The 22,706-nt window shown below is 34.0% G+C and overlaps 2 protein-coding genes across 4 annotated transcripts; one reads left to right on the forward strand and one right to left on the reverse strand.

Moving 5' to 3' along the window:
- Positions 1-3,686: 3,686 nt before the first annotated feature.
- On the forward strand, positions 3,687-6,361 carry LOC115718630 (pentatricopeptide repeat-containing protein At2g28050). The gene has a single exon (XM_030647444.2). It carries the CDS (start codon positions 3,915-3,917, stop codon positions 5,325-5,327), a length of 1,413 nt encoding a protein of 470 aa, XP_030503304.2. The 5' UTR covers positions 3,687-3,914; the 3' UTR covers positions 5,328-6,361.
- LOC115718882 (P-loop NTPase domain-containing protein LPA1 homolog 1) lies at positions 5,813-10,685 on the reverse strand. 3 transcript variants are annotated; one of them, XM_061110216.1, is made up of 7 exons: positions 10,099-10,349; positions 9,161-9,471; positions 8,290-8,371; positions 7,664-8,089; positions 6,841-7,542; positions 6,546-6,665; positions 5,813-6,359 (listed from the first exon to the last, which is right to left on the reverse strand). In XM_061110216.1, exons 1-7 carry the CDS (start codon positions 10,171-10,173, stop codon positions 5,967-5,969), a joined length of 2,109 nt encoding a protein of 702 aa, XP_060966199.1. In that variant the 5' UTR covers positions 10,174-10,349; the 3' UTR covers positions 5,813-5,966. The 3 variants fall into 3 exon arrangements, with proteins under 3 accessions (XP_060966199.1, XP_060966200.1, XP_060966201.1); XM_061110217.1 differs by lacking the exon at positions 10,099-10,349 and adding an exon at positions 10,529-10,685 and having other exon boundaries at positions 5,813-6,665; XM_061110218.1 differs by lacking the exons at positions 9,161-9,471; positions 10,099-10,349 and adding an exon at positions 10,529-10,672.
- Between the last annotated feature and the right edge of the window lie 12,021 nt (positions 10,686-22,706).

The following is a 22,706-nucleotide window of genomic DNA, read 5'->3' on the forward strand; positions in this document are numbered from 1 at the left end:
TCGTCGGGAAAAAAAACTGGAAAAGTCAGCAAAAGTATGTTGAAAATATTTTACCAGGATCTAGATTTACTAACAAGTATGTTTCATTAACATCCGAATATAATTTCTAAAACAATGAAATAAACACACATAAAGTTTAGGAAACCTTACATTGGGTGCAGCGGAATATAATGATTCCTTCCGTTAAGATCTCTAGCCCTTGAATCCTTTCTGTAGCAGAGCATTATCAAGATCTGAACCTGGATCTCTTTCTCTCCTTCTTGAGCCTGATTCTCCATCTTGTTGATTGGATTCTTCATAATCTTCCACACTATGATTGAGATACCACTTGATGTGTGTGGGCACTCACTCTATCACTCAAGGTATGAAAATTTGAAGAAGAAAAGAGAGGAAGTGGTTTCGGCTATAGGTAGGAGGCTCAATTTTCTAAAGACAAGAAATTTCATCAATCTTTAAGTGTGAGCCATCACTATCTATTTATAGGCAACTACTAGGTTTAGGTTAGATTTATTTGGCATTAAAAGAATGAAAAAAATTAAATGGTAAAACCTACACTAAGTGGTCGGCCATGGGTATTGGATTGGGCCCCATTTTACAATTTTGCCATTTTGTCATTTTCCCATCTCATTTTCTCAAAAACGCCAATTTTCCAATTTAACCACTTAAATGCCAATTCTAATTATTTAATAACTAAAAATTAAGTATTAAATAATATTGTCATTTAATATATTTATTAATTAGACTAATCAAAGTCTCTTAATTAACAAATAAAACCTAAAATCTCTTTTCTTCACAATTTTGCCCTTTCTTAGTGAAAATTCATAAACTAGACATAGTCTAATTTTAGAATTATAATTGATTAATTAAAATCATTTAACTGAGTCTTACAAGCAGTATGGTCTCAACTAGTATGGGGACCATGGGCCTATATAACCGAGCTTCCAATGAGCTGATCTAAAATTCACCAAGTAAATCCACTAACTTATTAACTCCTCATTGCATCCACTCATAGAGCTCGGAATTGCACTCTCAGTCATATAGAACGCTCTATATGTTCCACGATATAAATACGTTATTAATTATCCATTGTTATAATCCCAATAATCAATGATCATCTATAGATGATCTACATTGCATAAGGATAAAATTACCATTACGCTCTTTCAATGTATTTTATCCTTAAAATACTTGACCACCTATAAATGATATTTTAGTGAAATAATATAATCACTAAAATGAGATCTCAATCATTTATCTCTATTCAGCCAAGCTCGAAGGAAATTATCGTTTCACTTCTAAATACATATAGAAGCTATATAGATTCCATATCTATGATTAGCGCTCTCACTCAATTGCACTACCATGTTCCCAAAATGTATGTATCACCCTGACAAAAAAGTAGGCTTAACTAACAAATCAAAGATCATGTATAATACTCTTGAGATCGAACCTAACCATGTCAGGATTAAGATCATTTGATCTAGGATCAACTAGGTGATATTGAATTGAATAGATATTACGGTAAATTTATCATATCTAATCAAAGTTCAATATCGGTCCCTTCCAATGTATACTCCATACATCCGATACTCGTAAACTTTGCCAATGCCCTGGAAAGGACATAACACTTATTAAAGGTGTAAGTATACCTATCGCTGATTATCATGCCAGTCTAAATCCAGTGACCTGACAAATCAGGAAATTAGACTTTTGAACATATAATCATGATTATATTCCACTGTGTTGACAACACTATAATCATGAACAAATACATATGTTCTGGACCTAATAGAATTTATAATCATGAAATAAATCATGTGAACCATGCAACATAAAATGTGATTTCTGATCTTTATTAATTAGTAAATCTGATTATATTGAATGGGTTTTATTTAGGGCACAAAATCCAACAAAGTAGATGTCTTAGATATAAATAAAAATAGAATCGGTTCTATAACATAATGAATAAAAAAAAAACAAATAACATAAAATAACTCAAACCGGTTATAATTGAAATATAACCGGTTCTGTAACATAATGAATAAAAACAAATAACACAAAATAACTCAAACTAGTTATAATTAAAATAGAACCGGTTCTATAACAGTGTTACAATGAATAAAAACAAATAACATGAAATAACTCAAACCAGTTATAACTAAAATACAATCGGTTATATATCATAGTGAATGAATATTTCTGGGTAGATATAATATGAGTGTAATTATTTGGTAGGTTGGAGCATATTGAATGGATATTTTTGTTTGAATTATTTTATTTAACTGGTTTTTGTGTGTGAGTTTTTATTTTAGTTGTTTTACGGAACTGGTTTTTTGTCTAAAATTTTTAACTAATTGATAAATATAACGAATTTTTTATATTATATTTGAGTTATTGTGTGTTATTATTTGTGTTTATTTATTTTGTTATGGAACTAGTTCTTTTCATATTTATGCCTCGATATTTTTTGGAATTGATCCCCACTTTTTTATTTTTTAAAAAAATATAACCGTTGTATGAGGTATTTCGTTGTAGAACTAGTTTTATTTTTAATTTATGTTTTAGTGTTTTAGGAACTGGTTTTCTCTTTATTTTTACAGGTTCTATTTTAGTTATAACCGGTTTAAGTTATTTCGTTTTATTTGTTTTTATTTATTATAATACAGTTATAGAACCGGTTCAATTTTAATTATAACTGGTTTAAATTATTTTGTGTTATTTGTTTAACCGGTTATATTTCAATTATAATCGATTTGAGTTATTTGTTTTTATTCATTATCTTATAGAACTTGTTCTATTTTTATTTATATTTGAAACATCTACTTTTAGTGACTTTTCCAATGACTTTTTCGGGGACGATGACTTTTTCGACAACTTTTCCTGTGAATGTGACTTTTCGAGCAACTTTTCCACCGATAATAACTTTTCAGTAACTTTTCCGACACCAATGAATTTTTAGGTGAAACTTATTATTAGAAGTTTTATTAAATTTATATTTTATTTTTTCCCATATTTTAAACTTTAATTATTTTTTAATCTCATATTTTTTATTTTTTGCATTATTTATTTTTTTCTTTTGCATTATTTATTTATGCTATATATAAAATTAAACTCTACCCCATTTTCTCATAGGGGAGTTCTATTTGTACCCCATAAACTTATAAATACACCCAATTATTAAAAAAATATAAATTTATATATTTTTTAAAAATTACTCTTAATATTTTTTTAAAATTTTTTCTTCACATTATTTTATGTTAATTTCAATACTTATTTTGATTTTATTTTCATAATTTTTTCTAATTCATGTATATTTTCTTTTATTTTTTTCTAAGAAAATTTCATATAATTTTTTATTTTAATTTTTTTGTCATAATATTTAAAATATACTTTATTTTTGTTTGATAGGTATATTTTTTAAGAATATAAATTGGAAGAAAAAAGTTAAAAAAATTTATTACAATTAAAGATATAAATTTTATATTAAATTAACATTATTAAAATGGGGTGCCTTTAAAAATTTTTGGGGTGTAAATAAAATTTTCCTTTCTCATATTTATGAAAAAAAAAAAAACATCTTTTTTAAAACTCAAAAACATTAGATGACACTTTAACCAATCACTTTTTTTTTTTTAAATAATTTTTCACTCACAAAATTTAAATTTTTGTTTCCAAATCACTTAAAACTCAAATTTTTAATCACTAACTGCCTTTTATTTGAGGGGATGTAATTTTTCCCGTTGGTAGGAACTATAATTTTGGTAATTTTGTTGCGCTAGCCAAATGAGTTTTGGCTAGTAATTTGACTGGTTTTATTGAGGTTATCTCAATATGGTCTTTTTCGAATAATTTTGACAAAAGGCTTTGAATATATATGATTTGTTTGCTCAGATGATTGTTTGATCTAGAAAACAATGTCGATTCGAAAAGTCATTCCAAATCTTAAAACGGTCAAAATGCTTCACCCGCCAAAACCATTTCTAGAAATCTTAAATGTCGTTTGTTCCAATACTCCCATCTCCTCCTCATCTTTCTCTTCCATATCCAATCTCGATCTCAAAACTCTGCACCTCATTCTGTCAGACCCTTATGTCAATGACTCAAATTGCTTGAAACTCTTCAACTTCGTTATCAAAAACCAGTCTTTGATCTCATTTAAACCTGATCTTCAAGCCCATTTGACCCTCTTTCGCAGACTTGTCGAGGCGAGAAATTTCTCACAAGCAGAGAATCTCTTCAGGTCAGTACTAATCGATGAGAATTCAAGGTACCCATTTCCTGCTATCACTTCTACGCTAGAGATTTTGTGCGAAACATCCCTAATTAAGGCCAAATCGTTTAATGTGATGCTTAAAGTGTACTCTGATAGTGGAAAGTTCGATCAAGTTTTGGAGGTTTTTGATTACATGAAGAATAATGGGATTGAGATTGATGGAAGGACTTGTACTGTGCATCTTTTAACTCTTAAAAAAGCTGATCAGGTGGAACTTAGTTTAGATTTCTTGTACCGAATGCTCAAATCGAATGTGAATGTTTCTGAGTATTCTTTGAGTGTTGTGGTTGCTGGGTTGTGTTGGAATGGTGAGATTAAGAGAAGTAGGGAGTTGGTGCAGGCGATGGTTAGTAGAGGAATAACACTCAGTACAATTACATTAAATACCATGTTGGATGCTTGTTCTAAGAGATCCAACTTTGTGGAGTTGGATTTGATATTGGGGTTGATGGAAAAAGAAGGGTTGAGATTCAATGTCAACACATATAGAATTTTGGTCAATGGATTTACTAGCATTGGAAAAGTCAAAGAAGCTGAAAGTTTGGTTAAGGGGATGCATGATGAAGGAATGAAAGTAGAAACTCATTTGTACAATTTGATAATATATGGGTACTGTAGAGCATGTTGTATGGAAAGTGCGTGTTGGGTGTTTGATGAAATGGCTGAGAAAAATGTAGTCCCTAATTATGATACATACCTTGCTGTAATATCTGGCCTTTGCAACAGCGGGGAGATGGGAAAAGCATTGGAATACTTAAAAGATATGCAGAAAAAGAAAATTGAAGTGGACGATCTTATGTTCAATACATTGATTGAAGGTTTTGGCAACAAAGGATTGATTAAAGAAGCCTATGAGTTGCTACTTGTTATGGAAATGGTAGGTTTTGAAGCTGAATTATCTCTTTGTAATAAGATATTGACGGGGCTATGTAACATGAATCAAACCAGAGAAGCTACGAGGCTTTTTACTGTAATGGTCAAGAGGGGTGCGGCTCTCCTAAATTTGCGAGTTTTACTTCCATGCTTGATATATGAGGCGAAGAGAGGAATTTGATACTTTGATGAGAACGGTTTTAGAGCTATTTTCATCTCCTAAAAGAACTAAATATTTCAATTGAAGGGATTTCACAAGGAGAAGTAGGACAGAAATATTTCCAAATTGTCGGAGAACACCAATTTGTATAAACATTCCCAAATTAAATCAAATTCGAAAAGTACTGCTTATTCAGTCGATGGTAGGTTTCTTTTATCCCGAGTTTGTTCCATCCGAGAAGAGTGACCGGGGTAGACAAGGAAAATGTGATTATTTTTTTTATGTATTATGAATCGAAGTTTTCAGTTTTTTACAATGTATTTTCTTGTACCATTATGGTACGTTACGAATAGTGATTTTGTTAGCTCTATAACTTTATATGGAACTCTTGCTGTAGTTGGTATATTGTACAAAAATACCTTTACTCCAGTTTGGTGTTCCCTCGTCTGCCTTTCTGGTTTCTTTAATTATGTTTCTAAAAATTTTAAGTGTCACGAAAGAAAAGCTGCCCAAAACCAAACTGAACTTTTGCAATTCTACAAAGCCACCACGATTTCACAAGCATTCTGAACGATTTACAAACCAAATGGCTACCCCAAACAGTTTTATTTTTAGAACAAAGGGAAAACCACAATTAATCTACACCAAAATTGTTATTTGTTAGGCTGGTCCCGACTCCTGAGGAGCTCCAGTAAACAAGGCTCCACTAATGACTGAACCATGCTTTCCAAGAGCTGGAATACTGAGGGACCGTTTCCTGGTTTTGCTGTTGGCGGAAGATGACATTCTCGATTCATTTCTCTCCCTGAGCAGAGACGAGTACGAACACAGTGGTTCAGACAAGGGATCGCTTCTAGTTCTTTGAAATTGATCCATGTTTCGACGATCCCTTTGTTGTCTCCGCAGTAAAGGATCCCCTGAAACAGGCACAACAATCTTATCCTTGGCTTCTTCTTCATCTTCTGACCAGTACCCATTTTCCATCATATCCTGCATTGCCAGGTCATCATACTCTTCATCTGATTTTGTGGACTCCTCATCAACTGAGCCTACCTGAAAAATAGTTAAAAGAAAAAAAAAAAAAGAGAATAATAAAGGGACTGAATATTCGGAAATGAAAAGGGTAATAACTATGAAGTTCTTAGTTACACCAGAGATTCATCCAGGTCTCCCACTTCTCGATGTAGTCTATTTCAAGCTAGTAGTTTTGAACAAAAACACCAATCAAATATCTTTTACCTCCTCATCAACAAGTTTGTCACCATCATCACTGAAATCGTCATCGCTGCCAGCCTCAGGTTGGTCATCAACCTCTTCATCACTGCCATCACTGCCATAAACTGAATTCTCCTCCTTGAGCTGAATGTCAAAATAACAATCAATATCCAGAATGGGATAAATTACCCTTCTACCACTAATACAACTTAAATTTACAAAAATGAACATTTCCCCAACACTTGTTCTTTCAATCAGATCAGTACACAAAATCATCAGTGTATAAACTACGGAATTAAACTCTAGGGTTCTAGTATACCTCCTTGGAAGGTCCATCAGACATCCTTGGTGAGCTGCAGCAAGAAGAATAATACCTGCTACCAGTTTCAGTTCCATCAACCCTTGACTCGTCAATGCTTCCAGCATGACTGGTGCCACCATCACTGGGCCAAGCAGTAATCCCGTATAGCCCAAACTGAAGATTAACTGGTTCTCCCTTGCCAGTCTGATCTACATTGCCCAACAAAGGTTTCCCATTACCATCAACTGCTTCAATAGGCCAAGTCCTAGCCACCGTACCATCAATATTAACAAGAGTCATAAGATGCCTCGATGAACCTTGCCTTTGAATCAGTTGAAACATTCCTTTAGAACTCAAGGAGTTAGCTGCACATTGGTTTCTATATTCCTCATCTACCATAGAAACTGTATTTGTCATGGGGTCATAGAGTTGTTCACCAGCTTCACGCCTTCGAAGACAGCTAAATACTGTTGCATGGATAGCTGCTACGCTCTTATCAACATTGGTATTGTTTATTTTGGGTACAAGATGCTTGTCAGCCCGCTTGCACAGGTATTCCTGAATTGTTCTAATGTTACGTATGTACTTTACATATTTGTTTTTGGCTGGGTCCAAAGTCATATACTTAGCACGAACTGCAAACCGTTCCAAGTGCTTATCTTCATTTGTGATGTAAATCATGAATGGAACGATTGAGGGATGTTTCTTCATCAGTCCCATCTGGGGATCAAGAAAAATTCATTTAATATGAAAAAAAAAAAAAGAAAAAAAAAACAGGCATCCTTTCAAAAAGAGAAAAAGTGGAAATGTTTGATAATGTATAACTTAGGTATTTATTTACCACAAAATTAAGGCTCAAGTGGACACCCTCAACAACCACAGATTCTTTCCTCTCTTCCCAAGCTGTAATCAAGCGATCAAGACTGTCAATTACCATCTCACTTTGAGCTTTGAAGCCTTCAACAGCCATCTGCTTTGGACTGAGCAAATCAGTAGTACCAGAGCCAACCTCCAATTTATGAGCCTCAGACATCCCAGCAGTAGAGCCATTAGCTGCTTCGTCTTTAGAAAGTGAATGTGTCGTACCAGCTAACTTTTTGGCTTTCCTCTTAGCCTTTGCTTCTGCAACAGCCACGGGATCCAAGAACTCCCCTGCATGATAGGTTGAAGACCATAGTAGAGGATTTTGCTTCTCATCTACAAAGCTTCTCATCATATGCCGAATGGAGTCGGTAGATATCACTGTTGTAATTCCTAACCTGCTACCCTGCAAGACAAGAAAAGTGTTGACAATGTAATTAATGGAGTGCATAGTAAAATAGCAAGGAACTAGGAAATTCAAACTTCCGAACTTTCACCAATTGGAAAACATATAATGCCCCACTAGTTAATCCAAGCATCATAAATAACAACTAGGGTCTACGAAAACCGATAACACTGTAAAAAAGGTAAGTAAAAGTGAAATACCAGCAAGGCAGATAAAGTAGATTTGCCGCAGCCACTAGTGCCACATAACAAGACAGTTATAGATTCCTTCCTTTCTCGAATTCTGCAGGAGAAAAATATCACAAAGGACTGTAAATACTGCAAAGCAGAGTATAGCAGGGAAAGGGGGAATACAAATTGTAGAACTGCTTTCAAAGTTAACAATGACAATTATTTTTAAATAAATAAAAACACAATCTAAAAAGAAGCAAACTAACGACTCCCATAAATATTAACAGATAGTCTGATTTCCAAAAACATATTCTAATCAAGAGTAATAAGGGTGGACATGCTAATCATAAAAGTAGGAAGAAGCTCTCATAGTTCACGAAGCATAATCTACAAAAATAAAAATTACTATTGTTTTGTAAAACAATTGGCCCTGAAAATCTAACCACCTGAGAACATAAATGTCAAAACATAGTTATTCAATATATCGCCATTTCTTGAGATTAAAAAAGTCCCTAAACAAAATCCAACTCAACTATGTTACAAAAGGCTTAGGCATATACTATAAGTACATAGTACTGCTAAGGTTTAGAAACCCATTCTATAACTGATTTTCTCTTGCTTTGAAACACACATTGTGTTTCATCTCAAAAACATTACATGTGAAGAAACTTTTAACTGTTCAAGGGAGTAAGCAACAGAACCTCGGAAAATTAATCACAGCAGCTTAACTATTATCTGGAAGCATGAGACACCCAAAATACTGGGAATCCTTCTAAAATAATTGCTTATAGTGAAATCTGCTTTTAAAGGTCTAAGCATAGAAGTTATAAATTAAGGGACTTTTTAAGAAATCATTGATAATAATAATAATAATAGGTGAAAGGATATGGGGCCTTCTGACCTGCATGCCAATACTAGGTCTGCCCTCTGGTTAGGACCAACATACTTATACTCAGCCAAGGCATTGCAAACAACATTTAGAAAGGTTTCTCTCATAACAACAATAGTTGTGCGTCTTTTGTACAATTCGAATGGTACACTCCTACTTTTATCATCTTTCCCAGAAACTAATTGCTTGACAACCTCTGTTTTCTCCAAGAAACTGTCTCTATGAAAAGCATTTCCCTTCTCGTCCTGGTCAATTGAAGCATTGGAACCTGCCTTATCTTGCCCTTCTAGAAGTCTTAACAACTCAAAAACTCTTTGGCTAATCTGCCAGGGAAACCATCTCAAGTGTAAGTAAATACTCTTTACGGATTTTCAGAAAAATAAATGAACCAGCTAAGCTGAGGAAGCATGAGAAGTCACCAACCACCAGAAGATAATAACAATAACAAGAGAAAAATATCTAAAATATTTGAATGTGTTCATCAGTCAAAAATTTGAAGTTTCAAAGTTAAAAAGATTTGAAATATAAAATCAATAAGACAAACAAAATAGGTACACAAAGTTGCAAGGGAGAGAGCCAATTAACAACGCTTGTTCATGCAAAGTGAATGAAATCTATGGATCCAAGTTGCAATCACATGGGGAACCCTGCTCTCAAGGTGGTAATGTAAAGGACCGTACCCCACCTCAATAACAGGTAGGGTCGGTCCAGATTAAGAGCTTACATTGTAACAGTATCAGAATCAAGAATATTGTAAACTAAATGATATAAAAAAGGTGAGGAATTGAGAGTTGAAATGGTCCGAATGAAGAAAATAGATGTAGGAAAAGGACTGTTGAAGACAAGAAAGACAGAAGGAAGGTAAGTGGTTCGTGTACAACAAAATTCAAAAATTTCCCCAATAAAACGAAGTTTAACAGGTCAAGTTTGAAGGTGACAGGAAAACGCACCGTGTGTAAACATATATATAGATATATATACATATATATGTGTGTAAGACTACTTCCGTGCCGTGAGAAGGACATTTTACTCTGTGATTAGAGAATAAAACATTGGATAGCAAAACAAACGCACCGACCGCAAAGTAAATAGGATAAACCTATGTTGACTCTGAAAAAGAATTACTTAGCAACATAATCATTAAGACTTTGAATAGTGAAATTCAGAACATTCCCAGAAAACGATCCATGCAAATCCAGATCTGAAAACCACAAAAGCCTTGAAAAGCAAAAACAAAACAAACAAATCAAGAAACGCAGAATTTGGTAGCAAACTTATGCCGTATAAAACCTAGCTTTTCAATCCAAAACAACAAAAACACACAAGGTCAGATGATCAATACTTGAAAACCGAAAAGAAATAGGCGATCAAGGAATTTACCTTAAATGCATGCCGAGCTTTGCAACCCATGAGTTGAAGAGTACTTTGCAGAACGGGACGCGTATAACGAAACGACTCTTTCCCTTTCTCCCTCTTTTCTTCTTCGTCCACCACAACTATGTACAGTACTTTCGTCACCTCCGCCATCTCTACACACCTAAAAACAAAAACAAAATCCCATGAATATTCAAACAGAACAAGAATGGCAAAATTATGAGCAATTTCTCGGAAAGGTCAAAATTTCCGAGAAAGGTAAGGAAAAGCAAGAGGGAATTTCAAAACAAAATGATAAATTGGAGAAATAAAGTAGTTAAGAACAATGTGGGTTAGAAACACAAAAGCTTGAACTCCATTAAAGGTTTAGCAAATCGAACCTTTGAAAAAAAAAACAGCAGCGGGTTGCAGAGGGAGAGAGAGCAACCTGGAAGAAGAGGAGGTGGTTTAAGTTTCAGATTGAGATGGAGCAGGCTAGGGTTGGGGAGGCGTTATGATTGTTGGTCGCCATGCTTGAAGAAGGAAACGATGTCAGGTACAGCCATTCTTTCTCTCTGTCACCTGGGTTCCACGCATCGCACAGGGCGACCCTCCACGAGTCCTTTTCATACACAATGTGTCTCTCTCTAAATCAAATAACTAAAACAAAAAACTCTCTCTCTCTCTCTCTATCTTATTCTTTATTGTGTGTTTCTCTCTCTAGATCGGACGTAAGATTACGAATTTCGCCTTGGCTTGTCGTGAGAATATCAACTCTTGTGTACAAGTGTTTTAGACAGGGTCAATTTATAGCGGGGGGACTTGGTAGTAGAAACGTGGGGCCTTTCGCAATTGAAATTAAGAAACGGACCCTATTGACATAAAGTTGATTCAAACTTCTTTTTTTTAATGGTAAGTTGGTTTTCTTTTGAGAGAGAAAGAGTATTATATTAATTTAGATCAAATTAGACAACAGTTGGAGATAAAAAAAAATGTCTGCCAAAGAACATCCACTATCTACTGTAAGAGCAAACTTAGCCAAAATATAAACATGAGTATTAACATATTTGAAAACATGAGTGATATGTACTCGTGGAAAATCAGACACTAGAAAGTTAACATCATTCAAAATAACATTAAAAGTTAAAGAAAATAAATGAGAAGATTGCAATACTTGAACCACCATGAGTGAATCAGTTTATATGTAATCTGCTGATGAATTGAGAGATAGGAGTCAAAACTTAAAGCTAGGCTAATGCTTCCATTTCTTCAAATTAAAAAAAGCCCTAAAGTGGCTTAGATAAAGCTGCAACAATAACACTAGAAGAGTCTCTTAAGAGTGCACCGACACCAATAACACCTTTAGACTCGTTACTAGCAGCATCTGTGTTAAGTTTGAGTCTTTCCGAAAGTGGAGCTAACCATTTGGGCTTTGAAGTAAGACGAGAAGGAGCACTTGAAGCCATGGTTGCTGCTGATGGATGTGTCTCAAGCCTTTGAGTAGTAGTACGAGCAGCTTGATATTTATGCAGATATGATGTCGCAAACAATAAAATTGCATCAGCTTTTGTTGCAATTTTTCCATGGTATTCAACATTTCTTTTAAACCAGATGCACCAACAGATGACAATAAACTGCTCAAAATGTGTTGTTGGAAGGCTTGCTGAAAGTAAGGGTAAAAATCATTTGGTTATGGTCAGTTTTTACAATTTTATAACCGACTAGTCGGTTACGGATTTTATTTTATGAATATCATAACCGACCGTTTAGAAATCATAACGATATAAAACTGATCATACAGTTTTTGGCAGTTTTTAGCGGTTTTTTAGTTTGACGATTTTGGACTGTTTTTGGCAATTTTTTTGTTTAACCATCTTTTTGTTTCAAAAACCAAAATCGACTGCCATGTTAAAAAAACTGTAACCGAAACCGACCGCCAAATTCGGTGATGACGTGGAACCAAAAATTCGGTTACGGTCTGGTCAGTTCGATGGTCGATTTCAATTTTTCAGTTTTTATAAATACCCCTAGCTGAGAGATGTAGAAGGAAATCTTCACAAGTGGTAAAACAAGCAAGTTTAAATCAATTTGTAAGTTCAAGAGACGCCACACTTCCTTTGCTCTTTTGTGAAAAAAATAAGGCATGATTTGTTGTTTCAGTATGAGATCTGCAGAGAGGACATAAAGAATTAGCAGCATTGTGTCTTCGATGTAGCTCTACGGCAACAGGAAGTGCCATGTAAAAAGCTTTCCATAAAAAAATGTGAATCTCTGATGGAAGATTCAGCTTCCAAAAAATTTTCCACCAACGTTCAATGGAGGTAAAGCTACATGTATCCTCCTATTCAGCAAGGCTTATAGCAAAGTGATAGCCTATTTTACAGTGTAGCATCCTGTGAATGAATTGTACCATATCATTGTTTCATCTGATGGAAATAAATTCAGTTGGATGCTAAGAATTCTGTCAACATCAGCTTGGCAAAAATTTGATTGCAAGGCCACCAAGTCCCACAGCCTATTCTGGTTTATTAAATGAAAAACTACCAAACTTGGATTAGAACCTTCAAACAAAAAAGGTGTAAAACAAGTGTGCCCTAGGATCCAAAGGTCGAATTTACAGAAGATATTGTTACAAGTTCCTACTCTCTATCTTAACCCCTTAAACAATAACTCCTTACCCCAAACAATGCTTCTCCAAGTCAAGGATGGGAAATTACCAAGATCAACAATAGGAAATTGACCATTCAAAAAATACATGTGTTGAAGAATCTTGCCTAGAAGGGAGTGTGGAAATTCCAGAAGACGCCAAGCTTGTTTGGCCAAGAGAGCTTGACTAAAATGTATGAAATTCTGAAAGCCCAAGTCACTGTGTATTTTAGCTTTGCAAAGGAAATTCCAATTCTTCCAATGAATTGAATTATTTGATGCTGTAGAACTCCACCAGAATCTAGCCATCATGCTTTCTATTTGGCGACATAAAGTGATTGGCAACCTAAAATAGCTCATGGCGTAGGTAGGAGTAGCTTGTACTACCGCCTTTAAAAGAACCTTCTTTCCACCAATTGAAAATAGTTGCTCTTTCCAAAAGCTATGAAGATTCCAAATTTTATCTGTGATGCCATAAAAGAGCTTCATTTTATCACGCCCCACAAAAGAGGGAAGCCCCAAGTATTACTCATGACATGGCTGGATTGGCATGCCAAATAGATGTTGGAAAAATCTCTGGTCTTACTCTCTTGTGTTATATGAGAAAGAGAGAACACAATCGGGATTGATAGATTGGCATGAAGCGTTGCTATATAGATCAAGAGATCTTTTAATAGACCTTGCTGATTGTTTAGTAGCACGACAAAAGAGCACACTGTCATCAACAAAGAAAAGGTGCGACACTAGTAGAGCTGACCTTGAAACTTTCAAACCTTGCAAAGAACCAATGCTTTTCTCATGTTGTAATAGCCAAGAGAGACCTTTAACACATATTAGAAATAGATAGGGTAAAAGAGGATTGCCTTGTCGTATACCTCGGCTAGGAACCAGATCACCATGTACTACTCTGTTTAATAAGAATGAATAAGATACTGACTGTAAACAATGAAGAATGAGTTGTACAATAGTTGTCCCAAAGCCCATCTTCAATATAACTTAAGCCACAAAGTGCGATTCTACACGATCAAATGCTTTACTCATGTTCAATTTGATTGCCGCATAGGCTTTAGAACCACATTTCCTATTTTTAAGGGAGTGTAACAGTTCAAAAGCTACAAGAACATTGTCAGTGATTAGCCGCTGAGATAAGAAAGTACTTTGATATTCTGATACAGCCATTGGAAAACATGATTGTAGTCGTAGGATAATTGACTTGGAGACCAATTTATAGAGAACGTTGCACATACTTATCGGATGGAATTGGGTGACATGGTTTGGTTTCTTTACTTTAGGTATGAGAGTGATGAAAATCTTATTGAACAATGTTGGATCAACACCATTGTTAAGAACATCCAAAACAGATTCAGTGAATGATGTGCCAATAAGTTGTAAAGAACAAGACTGACATGCCATCCAAACTAAGGCTTTTATCACTACTCATTGATTTCAAAGCATTAAAAATCTTCTCTGCAGTGTAGGGTGTTGAAATGGCCAATTAAGATTCTACAGAAATCGTGGTTGGAATTATTGCCAATATAGCATCAATAGAGTGTTGGTAAAGACCTTGGCTTCTGAATATTCTTTGAAAATAAGTAGTGATAAAATCAATAAGGTCAGGAACGCTAGTTTGAGTGTTGCCATTTGAGTCTTTAAGTTTCTTGATGTGATTGGTGTTATGTCTAGCATTAGCACGTTGGTAGAAAAATTTTGTATTTGAATCTCCTAATTGTAACCACAATATTTTTGATCGTTGATGCCAATAATCTTCTTTTTGTGCCAATACATCGTCTAGAATAGATTCAGAGTTCTTGAGAGCATCAAAATGGTCTTGGTCAATTCTTGGGGAATTTCGGAGAGCTGCTACATGCTCATGAGATTCCTTAATTTTTCTCTTCGGGATTTCCAAATTTGGAATGGTGCCATGACTAGAGTTGGTTCAAACTTATACCTTAAAAAATTGGGATAAGTAAGTGCTAATAACAACCTCTTATTATAATTTTTTAGTCAACTTCTACATCCGAAATCATATGCCGAAATATTTTTTTCATAACAGTATTTGTTATAGTTACAATATCATCCCTGTAAATTTTTTAAAATTTTCAAATAGTTTACAGTTGCAAAAACAAAGTTCCTAATATTTCAATTTATCACGCATGTTCAAACACTTCAAACCTATTTTTGGCACTATAAACTATTCGAAATTTTTTAAAAATCTACAGGGATGATGTTGTGAGTATATGAACACGGTGATGAAAAAAAAAATCTGGCATGTAATTTTGGACACAGAAATTGACTAAGAGATTTTAATGTGAGGTTAACGGTAGCACTTCTCTTCTATAATATACTTTTTAATATGATTTTTTTTTGGTCATTTTGTAATCTATTTTGGCATCTGGTAAGTCTAAATATTTTATATAATGCTATACGATATAGTTATTTAAAATTACCAGTCAATTTTTAGAAAAAATAAAATAGTTTATAGTGCCGAAAATAAGATTCAAATATTTGTACGCATAACTATTTTTTTATACATATTGTAAACAACTGTTTGAACCTTATTTTCAGTACTATAAATTATTCTAAATTTTAAAAAAATTTACATATAGTTTTAAGTAAGTATAAAGTATACGAATATGAAAAAAAAATTATAAAACTCTCCTAAATACTGAATCAAATAAAATACATACTAAAATAATACTTTTCAGAGGTGTACTATAAATGTTTCCAAAATCTTACTCTTTTTTCTTTTTCTTTTCTTTTTTTTTAATTAAGAAAAAATAAAAATATATAAGTTATATTTAATATTTATTTTATCGATATTTAAAAATTATTTGTTATATTGTAATATCTTTTAGTGGAATGATAATTTTCACATTATCATATTTAGTGTGAGATATATTTTTAAAATTATTACTAAAGAAATAAGACTACCCATAAAAGGAAAAACTTAAATTCTTTCAAAAGAGTGGTATATAAACATTTTCTTCAGTCATAATACAATAAATATAACATATTAATAATTTTAAATTAGGGTAAATGGCAGTCTAACCTCCAATACTTTCGTTTTGGTTTCACTAAACCCCCCAAACCCAAAGTTCTACGGGTAAACCCCCAAAACCAGAAAACTGTTAGCAATTTAACACTTCCGTCCAAATTTAGCTGTTAACTGCCAGGTTGGATTGTCCACGTGGACACAATATACACGTGGCCCAATTTTATTGGTCCACGTAAATAATTATTTAAAAAAATAAAAAATTAAATATTTTAAAAATAAAAAAACTAAAAAAAAATCTTTTTCTTTTTTTTCTCTTTCTTCTTTTTTCCTTTCTTTCTTTTTCCTTTTTTTTTTTCCTTTCTTTTTTTTCTTTTTCTTTGACTATGAACCCTAAACCTAAATCCTTCCCAGCCACTCACCCACCACCCACCACCATTCCTTCCTTACCACCACCACCACCATCTTCTTTTTCTTCATCTTCTTCAGTCATCTGCTACCACCACAACCATCCAAATCACAAAAAAAAAAAACAACAAAACCAAGTTCAAACCAATTCAACACAAATTCAAATCCAACAAATAAACAAACACACATATATATATATACGAAATCTTAACCCCAAAATTAATATTTAAAAACCCTAATTTTATTTCCTCACAACTATTTGAAAACCCTAAATATAAAGAGAAAGAGAAGAGATCGGGAAAGAGAGAGACAGAGGAGATCGATCCGAGCTAGCTTGGTGGTCCCCACGTCCTCCTCCACAACCACGTCGAAGCTACATCTTTGTTCGCCGACTTTAATGGCAAATCTGAGATGGGGGAGATGGTGGGTGGTGGCTTTAATGGCTTCGAAGTCGGCGGAGGAGGACGAGGCTGGAGGAGGACGACGCTGGAGGAGGTTGGGCTGCATGCTGGTGGTCTTGGACGCTTGCTGCCTCACTGCAGCCACAATGGGTTGAAGATGGTGGTGGGCTTGTGTACCTGCGAGAGAGAGAAAGAGAAGATGGTATATGTGTTTGAGAAAAGACAAAAAAGAAGGAAAAAGAAAAAGAAAGAAAGAAAAAAAATTATAAATTTTAAATTAATTTTATTTTATTTTTAAAATTTTTTTAAATAATTTTGTACGTGAACCAATAAAATTGTGCCACGTGTTTATTGTGTCGACGTGGACAATCCAACCTGGCAGTTAACAACTAAATTTGGACGGAAGTGTTAAATTGCTAACAGTTTCCTAGTTTTGGGAGTTTACCCGCATAAATTTGAGTTTTGGGGGTTTAGTGAAACCAAAACGAAAGTATTGGGGGTTTTGCCGCCATTTACCCATCAAATTCTATCAACCAAATAATTTAACTTACTTAAATATTTTTATGCATAATCAAACATTCTCTCCTTTAACATTAAAATTAATCAAATTATTTTAAACTTATCTTATCAAATACCTCTTAAAATATTTTAAAAGTTAAAACAATATATATAACCTTATTGAAGTAAAAATTAAAATATACATATACAATAGGGTTGCACATTGGATGTGCAAAAATATTTTAAATATTAGTATTCTGAATTTCGGGTTTTTTAGGTTCAAATTTTTGAGTTTCGAGTGTAACCCACCTATTTTTTGTGCCGAGTTTCAAATTTTCGATACCGAGTTTTGATTGAGTATGGTGGGTTCCACCCAGTATACCCAAAATTTAAAAAATATATATTTTAAATAAAATTATAAACCTACATCTAACTTCCTCAGCCGTCACTCCCATCATCAAACCAAAAAAAAAAAAACCTAGACCTGACCTCTCCTATCTTCCTCATTTATATATCTATATATACACAACACATTTATATAAGGGTCCTTCAATGGCAGTGATCAAAATTAATTACTACTTTTAATAATTTATTTATGACCCTTAGATCTTAATCTAATGGTTAATACTATTTTTGTATTTAAACAAAAATATTAAATACAATAATTAATTTTTTTAATAAAAAAATACATAAAAGATAGGCAACTTGTTGGTGACTTGTTGTATATGTAGTGATTTTTTTTTTTATCAAGAAAAGTATTTTCTATTAATCAACCTGACCAGATTTACAACTCAAGGGAAGCCCCTCATAGATATAGACTTACAACTCTTTTACCATAATGAGAACATACCTATCTATACTAGATAATCTCCTTTCATTTATAAGATTAAGTCTGCTCTTTAGAATTTCTTTAATACTCTCATATATAAATCTTAGACTCAAGTATTTATTCTCATATACACATGTATTTCGATTGAACCATATACAATAAATTGCACCTGCTAGGACAACAAATAAATTCATCCTACATGAGTGTTCTCAGTCTCTTTGCCTTGAGCTAATTCAAAGATCCTCAAAAGAGTTAGGCCAAAGTTGACTTCCAAGCCAACTCTTAATCTGTTGTAAGACTCTCCAAGAGTAAGGGCAGTCAAAAAATAAATGACTATGTGACTCAAATTCCCACTCACTTACAGGAAAAAACCTTGTATCAATTGGTATGTGTTTCCTTACTATATTGTCTCTAGTTAGGAGATTGTTGTGGAGTGCTTGCCACATAATGAATCTGTGCTTCGGAGTCGATAGCTTACACCAAGTAGCTGCCATAAACTCATATTGATCACCACGTACAAGCTTATCATAAATTTATTCAATCTTAAATTTACCAGTAACCCCTGCTTGAATAATATCCTCCTTGATGAAGACATCCCTAAGTCTCAAGAGCTTTCTCTAGTACCAACTTACATCAGTTTTTAGCTCTAGAGACCAGATGTCTTTATCCTTCAAATAAATGTTATTTACCCATTTAATCCAAAGCACATCCTGTTTTGAAGTGATTGCTTAAAGGTACTTTTTTAAAGTCGCCTTGTTCCATTTAGGTCCCTCTCAGAATCCCAATCCTCTAAGTTGTTTTGGTTTACAAACAAGCTCCCAAGAAGCCATGTGCAACTTACTTGTGTTCCCTTTTTCACCCTATAAAAAATTCTTGCATATCTGATCTATCTCTTTGGCCACCTTCTGAGGAAGCTAAAAAATACTCATCCAGTAACATCTAATTCCAATTAAGATTGTGTTAATGAGGAGAGCTTTACCTGCAAATGAGAGATGACAACTAGCCTAAGTATGTAATCTTATTTTGAGCTTCTATATGATGGTATCACAATCCTCCTATCTCCGTTTGGTTGCTCTAAGGAAAACCCCAAGATATTTTAACGGAAGACTCCCTGTGTTAAAAGAAATCAGTTGCTGAATCTCCTGCCTAGCAGTTTTATTGACACATGCAAAGTAAATATATGGCTTTTGGTGATTTGCTATTAGCCCTGAACAGTTGCTGAAATTTGAGAAAGCTTCAGCAATGCACTTGACTGAATTAGCATTTACTTTGCAGAAAACGATTAGATCATTTAAAAAGCATAGGTTAATTAGCTTCAAGCTTCTGCAGGGATGATAAGCAAAATATTCCATCACAAGAACGAAGGTAAGGAGTGAAGTAGGGTCCCTTGTCGTAAACCTTTTGCCCCTTAAATATTACTTTGAACTTTCCCATTCAGCACAAATAGATATTTTGAATTCCTAACACAAACCATCATCCACAAAATAAACTGCCTTGGAAAGCAGTAAGCTTTTAGTAATTTTTCCAAGAACTCCCAATCAATTGTATCATAATCCTTGCTTAGATCAACTTTCATCAAACATCGGGGAGAGAAGTTCTTTCTTTGATAACCCTTCAACAAATCTTGTAAAATGAGAACATTAAGAGCAAGATAACGATTCTTAATAAATGTACCTTGATTCTTATCAACAATGTTTAGTAGAACTTCAAACAATCTCGAGCAAGGCATTTTTAATATGCATTTGTACAAGGTGTTACAACACGCTATTGGTCTGTAGTCCACAACTTGTGAAGGCATTTCTGTCTTTAGAATGAGCATGAGAAGAGTTTCATTCAACTAATTCAGCAATTTCCCATTTTGAAAAAATAGAATAACAGCAGAAGAGATTTCATTTCACAGTTCTTTCCACATACTCTTGAAGAATTTAGACCCAAAACCATCTGACCTAGGCTCTTTAAGTCTAGAATGGAGAATAGAGCTTTCTTCACATCTCACTGAGTAAAAGACTTGATGAGATTGATCTGAAGATGTAATGCCCTAATGATTAGGCACGCTACATTGATCTATTAATTATTCTGCACTCCTTTGCTAATCAAAGGGTTTTCTCAAAAGTTATGATAAATTTAAACTTTTGATTAACATTAGACTTTTATAACTATAAATATATAATTATACGAAAAGGTCGAGATCCCGCTTTTAAACTAATTCACATGATCAAAATGAACTTGACAACTTTGTCGCACAATCTACTACAAAATAAGCCTAAGTCGTCCCGAGACCAAACTCTCCAAGTCGTACCATCTTGACATGTACAATTATCCTCGAGCTCCATACTCATTTACCTACACATGCAAGCAATAACTATGAGTCGACATATAAAAGCATATAACATACAATATATCACCGACTTGTATCTAGGCGCCCATACCCCTATCCACAAGGTGTAACAAATGCTTAAGAACGTTCTTAACAAAGGTACGACCTCTAGACCACATGCACTACGTACTGCTACTGTACTAGTGTTGGTAGGGTTTGAACCGTACCCTAAGTACCATTGAGTGTTGTACCACATGCACCACATACCTAATTGTACTAGTGTTGGCAACACTAGATTGTACCCTTAAACATCATATGTTGTATCAATGCACTCAGTATCGCTACCATACTAGTGTTGATAGTGTATGAATCATATAATCAGCATGCATATAATACACACATATATACATATACATTCTATGTTGGTCTTACCTCATTTCCTGATTCAAGTGTGTCAGTCAACCTGAATGAAAATTCACATGTTGAATGAAGGCCTTATGTCACAATGTAAGACGGATAGGTGTATACTCTAGATTACTTCTCTAATGCATGTATAGAACTTAAGGTTTTTCTATTAAACTATAAAGTGAAAATACCCTTATAAAAAAATACATAGTTCGACTCTAATTTATATTCCATATGGTAGAGCTTGTCATAAGCTTTAAAACGGTATATAGAAAGTCCAAAATGGACATCCGATTGAAAAGTTATGGCAAAAATACAAAAACTGATTTCCTTGGTAAAGTCCCATTCTGGAAGCTCCCTAATCGTGGAAGCTTCTCCGATCATGGAAGCTCCTCCGATCATGGAAGCGCTTTCGATCATAAAAGCTCCTTCGATCATGGAAGCTCCTCCGATCATGGAAGATCCTCCTATCATGGAAGCTCCTCCTATCATGGAAGCTACTTCAATCACGTAAGCTCCTCTAATCATGGAAGCTCCTTCGATCATAGAAGCTTCTCTTGGGCAGCAAGGGCTCTAAAAATTCCCAATTTTTAAGCCCCCAAAATTAGCTCCCAACCTAACCAAAAGCTACCAAACTTTCCAGAATAGCAATTTGGGATAATCTAAACATAACCTATAACTCAAAAGCATATAAAACAACATGCAATGAAATTCACCATGGATGAGCAAAACTTGAGTTCATAGAACCCAAACTTCCTCAAATCTGCTATAGCTGCTACTACTTCCAAAAACAAGCCATAAACAAATAAAATCAAGCTTTAAAATAGTATATAACACAATTCATCCTCAAATAAAACTAAACCCCAAAATTCCCAAAAATCACAAAAGAGAACCAAGCTTAAAACTTCAAAAACAACAAGGAATAAAGTATCTACGGCTTACCTTTGATCTTGGTTTAAGGTTTCTCCTCAATCATTGTTGAAAAATAGCTTGAATATGGAAGCCTAACCTAGGTTTTTCCTTAGTTCTTCTAGGGCCGAAGATGGAAGAGAGAGAGAGAGAGAGAGAGAGAGAGAGAGAGAGAGAGAGAGAGAGAGAGAGAGAGAGAGAGAGAGAGAGAGAGAGAGAGAGAGAGAGAGAATGAGATAACTTTGGTTTTTCTCTTAATTTCCCTTTTCTATTTTCATAATGAACTAAATCAAACAATCAACATAAAACAAAACTTGAGAGTTTCTACTAACTGCACTATAGGACAAAATCTCAATAAGTGGCAAATTCCAATTCTGTCCTTTGCTTGACACTTAAGCAACATATAGGTCTAGGGATAAAGTGGTACAAAACCATAACCCCACCTAAACTCGATACTCCAAATATCAATATATGAATACCCCCCTAAATAAAAAGTTTTAAACTCACCCATTTGACTCTATTGACCATCAGTCGCATTTTTCATCGTCACTGAACAAGAATCATAAAAAAAAAATTTTAATTTTACATATGACATAAATAGTACCCTTGGAGTTTAATAAAATCTTCAGAAATGATAAATTATAACTCTAATGTCCATTTTTAAAAATGGGACCTGTAACAAATAAAATCGTGCATAATCAGAAAATATCAATAATTGATGTTAATCGCCTTTAGTAATACATATTCTAATCATACAGTCATTACAGAAGATCTAAGGAAAGGCATGGCCCTTCTCTACT

The sequence above is a fragment of the Cannabis sativa genome, chromosome 2, assembly GCF_029168945.1.
Source record: "Cannabis sativa cultivar Pink pepper isolate KNU-18-1 chromosome 2, ASM2916894v1, whole genome shotgun sequence".
NCBI lineage: Eukaryota > Viridiplantae > Streptophyta > Magnoliopsida > Rosales > Cannabaceae > Cannabis > Cannabis sativa.

Coding starts and splice junctions, on each gene's coding strand:
- LOC115718630 (XM_030647444.2), top strand. CDS start 3,915: ATGTCGATTCGAAAAGTCATTCCAAATCTTAAAACGGTCAAAATGCTT.
- LOC115718882 (XM_061110216.1), bottom strand. CDS start 10,173: ATGTCCTTCTCACGGCACGGAAGTAGTCTTACACACATATATATGTAT. Junction 9,472..10,098: donor TATATATATGTTTACACACG/GTGCGTTTTCCT, acceptor TTTCCCTGGCAG/ATTAGCCAAAGAGTTTTTGA. Junction 6,666..6,840: donor CTGATGGACCTTCCAAGGAG/GTATACTAGAAC, acceptor TTTGACATTCAG/CTCAAGGAGGAGAATTCAGT.